General features: G+C 34.7%; 1 protein-coding gene across 1 annotated transcript; it reads right to left on the bottom strand.

Moving 5' to 3' along the window:
* Positions 1 to 814: 814 nt before the first annotated feature.
* On the bottom strand, positions 815 to 1,580 carry LOC127617804 (histone H2B-like). The gene has a single exon (XM_052089893.1). The coding sequence runs from the start codon at positions 1,353 to 1,355 to the stop codon at positions 981 to 983; it is 375 nt and encodes a 124-aa protein (XP_051945853.1). The 5' UTR covers positions 1,356 to 1,580; the 3' UTR covers positions 815 to 980.
* Positions 1,581 to 7,216: the final 5,636 nt, after the last annotated feature.

The raw sequence follows: 7,216 nt of genomic DNA, 5'->3' as shown, positions 1-7,216 counted from the left end.
ATAAATGTTTTGAAAATGGGTTCATTATTATAAGCTTCAGTTAAAGGTTTAAAATACTGACATCTGCTGGTTGTAAAAATGACGTTTAATGACTGAAATTGGTTTTGAAGAATGTATGAATGCTATAATGTTGTTTTTGTGTTTTGTTCAATAAAATTAGGTTTTATAAATAAGAAATAAACAAGCCCAAGTCTAAATGGCTTCATTTATGAAGATACTTTGTTATATATATATATATATATATATATATATATATTCAAAGGGCATGAATGTATTAGCATGAATGTAAACAGTACAATATTGCCAAAGCAGAGGTTGCGTAAACACAGAACTACATCTTAATCTATAATTAAATTTAGTTTAAAAAATTTAACAAATATAAAAATAAATACAAAACAGGTTCAGAATTGCTGAAGACCACAGGGTTTAAATAACTGAAGAGAACTGACATATACTGACTCATAAATGAATATACACACATACACTGAGGGTCAATGTGGTGAACATTGGGGTGACACACGGGGTAACCATGTTTTTCTGTTCCTGGATCGGTCTCTCTCACTGTCTGTCTCTCTGATACACATCTATCAATCAATGTATGTGTGAATCTATTACTTGGTATCGAAAATAAATATACTTGACAGACAGTAAAGTGTTATAACGTGCCTGTGCTACTGTACCATTGAGCTCAAAGTTGCACTGGGATTTTGCGCCTCTTCTGAACAAGATACTGAAGCGGTCACGTGTTTTTAGCTTAATATAGACTCGTCGCAATCACTTCATTTTTTTTTATCCAATTCGAATGAAGCTCCGATTCAGTACTTAAATGTGTTTATTGACCCAAGCTACGAACCTTTGCTGTGGACATTCACATCACAACTGACATTCATAATCTCTTAAATCACAGAAACACTCTTTAAATGAGAACATGTGTGGCTCTTAAAAGAGCCTTTGGGTTGGTTGAGAAACCGGATGTTCTTCTACTTGGAGCTGGTGTATTTGGTGACGGCCTTTGTGCCCTCAGACACGGCGTGTTTGGCCAGTTCACCGGGCAGCAGCAGACGCACGGCGGTCTGGATCTCTCTCGATGTGATGGTGGAGCGCTTGTTGTAGTGAGCGAGACGAGACGCTTCACCGCCGATGCGCTCGAAGATGTCGTTGACGAAAGAGTTCATGATTCCCATCGCCTTGGAAGAGATCCCGGTGTCAGGATGAACCTGTTTCAGGACTTTATACACGTAGATAGCGTAACTCTCCTTCCTGGACTTTCTGCGCTTCTTTCCTCCCTTACCGGCGGTCTTTGTGACGGCCTTCTTGGATCCCTTCTTCGGGGCGGATTTGGCTGGTTCAGGCATGATGATCTGAAGAACAAACTCAGAATAATGATTCTTTTTCAGCTCACAGAAGTATTTATTTCCTCCTCTATGCTAATTCTGTGAGGAGATGACGCGCGCCTCTGATGGCGTATTTTCATTGGTCAAACACATTCAATGATTTCATTGGACAGTTGAAAGTTTGACGGACCGGAAAGAGCCAATCAAAGACTTCCAAATGAAAGTCCCTCCTCTCGCCTCATGTTTGAAAGTTTCCACCCCCACACGATTACATTTCCTTTGTTTAATTCTCCCGCTCATTTAAAACATTTTTTTTGCAAAAAAATAATTGTTCATAAAGGATTTAAGTATTTTTTTTTTTTGCGAGAACTACAGTGGATTATAAACATAAACAAACTTTACAGTTTTTATTTGTTTAATCTAATTTTATATCTTGTATACTGTCCTGCATTTGGTGTTATTCTGATGTACTTTTATGTTTCATCTCTTTATTCGCTTTGGGGAATAAATACATTTATATGTTGCAAATCAAACTGGACTTCATTATCACGGACACACTTAATTACAAACAATATAATTATGTACAAGTTTATAAAAATGTGAAAACACGCTTGTGTCTAACAAAAACATGTTTGGTAATTCATGTTTGTTCTGGGAGAAAATAGGCATTTATTTATTCCATGAACTTTAATCTTTACAAAAACTTACAGAGAGGTAAAGATTGAACAACATTTATAAGATATGGTTAAAGCTAACCCAGAAAACATGCCCGTGTGGGGGCCCACCATGGGCAAGTGTGGGTTTACTGTGGGACAGTACATCTGACTGATGTAATCCATCTCTCTATATTTGTTTCCTCTTTTGGAAAGTCATGGAAACACAATAATGGATTTATTTTGCTGTTGGAGACCACAGACCCTTTTAAAATGTCCGGGGTTTGAAATGCAAAAGTATAGTAAAGTATAGAAGACAACAGCAAATATTAATTTATGCTACAATTTACTCAAAAAGCTACAAAAAAATATGTTAAATTGTATTGCAATTTATTTATTTTCTGTTTTTATTTCTTACTATGTATGTAGTGATTAATCTACTGATTTCAGAATAAAACAGAAATAATAATCTCAACATATAAAGAGTTGGATTAAGGCAGTAAAAGAGATAAACATATCAAATTTACAGTCACTCCATCAACAACAGCAGTTTTTTGTATTTTATTTTTATTTATTACCAGGGTAAAATAAGTACAATAATAAATGTAAATTTTCTTTAACAATAAACATATAAAACTTTGCACAATTTATGTTATTTGCGGAAATGCGTCACAGCCTGTGAAAAAGTTCCTTTAAAAAATATTCAGAACTGCACTCTTAGAAATGAAATGTTGTATTTAATTAATAAAGTTATGTCAACCGGTCCCACAAAACTTAGTTGCTTAAATGGAAAAGGTAATATACAATTAATTGTAACATAATGTTTTAAGTAAATCGTTCATAACTGTGTTAATTAAATGGTACTATACACAATTATTTTGAATAAATGTAAATTATTGTCTTGAATTTAATGACTATAGCTTAAACTAACATGACCTGATTAAGTTCAATTTATTAAACAGAAATAAGCTTTGCTAATGTTTATTTATTTGTGTTGATTGTACTTGTGATGACTGGAACTTAGTTGCTCTGTTTTAAAAAAAAAACTACTCAAGTCACGTTAATTAACTTTATTCACCTTTGGTTTTGAAATATAATTAGTCAAAAAGTCATTTTGACCTTCAAGGTGCATTACTTTATCTGGGACTATCATGACTGACAAAATTATGAAAAATATGTAAGCAAAACTTACATACAAATACAAAGTGTACAAATAAAATTGAAGACCAACATAAATCCACGTGTAAAATGCAAATAGACCAATATAAATAAAAATTATAATATATAAAACTTGTCTGTGAACCTCTTTCACCATCTGATAATGTTCAATCCCATTAAAGCTGTATAGTCCCAAAAGTGAATCTGAACTTTGACAACATCAATAATGTCTAACATGTATTGCCTGCCGAAATAAAAAATAGAGGCAAATCCTTATAGTTTTTTAGCTAAATAAACTGCTTTAACCATAAAACTTTTCTCAAGGAAGAAAAAACAATTTAACAACTCGGACTAACAACCTAAATGGAAAAATGATTGTTGCACTGCATGTCCACTGTGTGCCAGATTTTCTGTCTCATCAAATTTGATCACAAAATACATCATTGGCATTGGAACAATGAGATACACAGTAATGTATTCTTTTTTTTTTTAAACTGTCAGAAACACAATGAGCCTAAATAATCATGTATATGCAGTAGCCTAATATATTTAACCATTCCATTTTAGTGGAAATTTGGAGAGCCAAACTCCTGCCAAGAACAAAATATATTTTTAAACAAATATTTTTTTACCTTGAGGCCTCAGTAAACTTAAGCACTTCACATGTTTAAATTCCCATCAAATGGATGAATTCCAAAAAAATGCAAAATAAATGCAAAGAATAGACCAATATAAATAAAAATTCTAAAATATAAAACTTGTCTGTGAATCTTTCACCATCCAAAAATGTTGACTTATCAAGAACGTTTTTATGAAAAATAAAAAGGTTTATAGTTTACATCAACAGGAGAAATCAGCAATATAATAAATGCCTGTTTATGTAACCAAAAACAATCTTCACCTTAAATTGTTTGAGATGGCTTCATTAAATAACAAACCAGCGTGACGTTGTATTTAAGGTTTCGATCTAATTAGAAATCAGAAAACAAGTGAAGTTTAAATGCCAATTACCACAACCAACATTCTGTCTTTAGATTGCTAGATGTTTTGTCTAGCAGCAGTCCAAAATCCAAAGAACTGAGCCTCCCCAAGCAAGTCGATGACCAACTACAGTCTTGTCTGCTTATTACAAACCATCATTGATCGCTTTATTTTGTCTATCAGCAGTCCAAAAATAAAGTAACAGTCAACAAAAGTCAAACGCCAGGTCCAGTCTTGTCTGGTGCAGGTGATTTTACTCATGAAGTTTGTTTTTGAGGACCTGCACTTTAGTGGAGAGCTTGTTCCCATCCAATTCCATTAACACTTTCTGAAGAAATTCGAAAGTGTATCGCAGCTCCTTGGGATAGCTCAAGTTTAAACAGTAGATCAAGCCAAACAGGACTGCACATCCATTTGTAACCTCTCTCAGATCTCGCAGCACTGTGCAGCCTTCAATGACGATGCCAACATCCTCAGGTGGATCTGTAGCATCTGCTCCATCATGTCGAACAATGTAGAGACCCAAAGCCAGTCTCTCCATTTCCGTCATTGCATCAATACCAATATCCTCAATAGCCTATGACAAAGAAAGAGACCCATTATTAATTATGCATCTATGACACTAGTAACAAACCAAAAAGAGATTAAGTTTACAATTAGAGAACACAATACTCATTCCCAAGAAATATATTTGCTTAACTTTAAAAAATGTTATATACTAATGTAGAAATTGTTGTCCATTATGTTTTTTGGTTGATTATTCCTATTAACCATCATATAATTTTTTTTTTGAAAATGTGATATATTGCCAACATTAGCAAAAATCAATATAGCATAACATGCATGTTCTTAGTGGTTCCCAAACCTGTCCTGGCACACCCCCAACCCTGCACGTTTTCTTTGTCTCCCTAATCAAACACACCTGATTCAACTCATCAAGCTCGTTATCACATGGGTTAATGAGCTGATGAGTTGAATCAGGTGTGTTTGATTAGGAGACAAAGAAACGTGCAGTGTTGGGAGTGCGTCAGGACAGGTTTGGAAACTCAACAGGTTTGTGAAATTAAAATATAAAAAAATACATATTTTTTGTATCAATTTGTCTATGATTGACAAAGGCAACTTACCCAGTACTCCTTAATAAGGCTGTCAGGCTTTTCATTTAAGTAGACGCACAACGCCTTTAAGATGCATGTCCGTCGTACTTCAACACTGGGATTCTGTGGGAAACCAACAACTGATTTTGAACATTTTATTTGAGGAAACTGCCAAATAAACTGTGTGGTGTTGAATCTGCATTTGTCAATTGCCTGAAATTGAGAAAATAATTTCACTGTTTAGCGAGCCACAATTTACACAAATAGCTCAAGTGTTTCTCAAGCTTATACCATTGACACATTGGAGGCGGCAGTATTGTTCAGTTTGAACTAAAATAATTTCAGTTGCATGAACAATTGCATGAACTCTGCGTAATTGAATGGACGAATGAACAATTGCATCAGGCAATTCAGAAAAGCAGATTCAACACTTCACAAGCAGAATTGCAGATGTACAACTGACATTTCATGATACATTTTCACAAAATATAAAGCATCCTTTTTATAAATTAAAAACATTTACAGAAATACATCTATTTGTACAAATCATAGAATTTTGTATTTGTGGATAGCAAATCATATTTGTAAATAGTGTAGTATTTCTGGATCATGGTATTTGCAAATAATGTATCTTTCCATAGAACGGTTAAAGACCATAATACAAAAAAAGCATAAATGTTAAACCCCCAGGGGTCAGAGCCCAAAATACACCCAAAACACATACCTTGTCCATTTCTGCAATGATTACATCGATATCACGTCTTGCTCTTCCCCCTTCTTTTGAATACCCTCAATAGCTGGCTGGAGTAATGATCCAGTCGGGACATGAAGGTTGAGATCAGGGGGACTGTGGTGATGAGGGTGAATTCTGCATTTACCTGAAACGTATTAAAACACAAATTCACTATGATTCTCTTAAGTTAAAACAAAAATATTTAAAATGATCACATATGGTGTAGAGCAGACATGTCAAACTCAAACTCTGTGGGCTACATCTGGCCATGGTACAATTAGATCCAGTTTGCCTCGATAGTGGAGCTGGCATGCCCATAATAATAATAATAAAAATAATAATAATAATATTAAGACAGCACTACAGTACCAGTTCTTAATTTTGGCCCTCTCTGTAACTTGAGTTTGACACCCCTGGTATAGAGGGAACATGAGTTTGCTTTTGGCTAAATGTTTTTAGTTGGTGGTTCAATGTATCTGTAACCATTTTATATGAATCTATGTGTAATGTGCATTGTAATATAGAGTAGAACCACCACATGCATGGATTCTTAACACATTGCCTCCAAACCTTTGTCAATTAAATATTACTAATTTGTTTTATGCCCAAATACAGTATTTAGACATTAATTCCACATATTTAAATTAAATACAGATGATGAATAATACTTTACCTGGCTCTCAGAAAACAGGGCTGGCCATCTGTTTTTGAACTCTGCTATGAAGGGCATATCTTTAACGACTTCCTGTCTTCTATAGGCAAAGGTTCTTTCCAATTTACTTTTGATTAGCTGTTGGTTGTTCTTCTTTTTCACCTCCAATATAAGTGCTTTCCTTTCTTCCTCAAGGCTCTCTTTAGTTTCGCCTGCAGGGTAATCAGGACAATAGTTGACTTCTGCTTTCCGTGGCTTCTTTACCTGGTTAGGTCCATGACTCATGGCACCTCGCTTTTCTTTTACAGCGTTGATGCTCAACTCGGGGCAGCCAATGCTCCTTAGTCTGGTGCGGTAGTTTGCCATTTTGTACTTCAAACTAATTTTCCATCCATAAAAGCCAGTGACAGATCCTTTCTCCTTTAAAAAGGGATACTTTGTTATCAGAGCCTGAGCCACATCATCAAGCTCTGTACTAGAAGGATAAACTTTGTATTTGATGATTTCTGATGCCAAACCATCTAGTATATTGGACCTAAGTTTGTTACTTGTTGTAAGAAGAGTTCCACTGCTGCAGAAGGCTTGTTTTGCCTTTTCTAACTGAATCT

Source organism: Xyrauchen texanus, chromosome 2 (genome assembly GCF_025860055.1).
Source record: "Xyrauchen texanus isolate HMW12.3.18 chromosome 2, RBS_HiC_50CHRs, whole genome shotgun sequence".
NCBI classification, from domain to species: domain Eukaryota; kingdom Metazoa; phylum Chordata; class Actinopteri; order Cypriniformes; family Catostomidae; genus Xyrauchen; species Xyrauchen texanus.
Note: the sequence above shows the minus strand (reverse complement) of the source record. Positions and strands in the feature narration are given on the sequence as shown.

What these genes read in the sequence shown, in the direction of transcription:
- LOC127617804 (XM_052089893.1), bottom strand. Translation starts at nt 1,355, where the DNA reads ATGCCTGAACCAGCCAAATCCGCCCCGAAGAAGGGATCCAAGAAGGCC.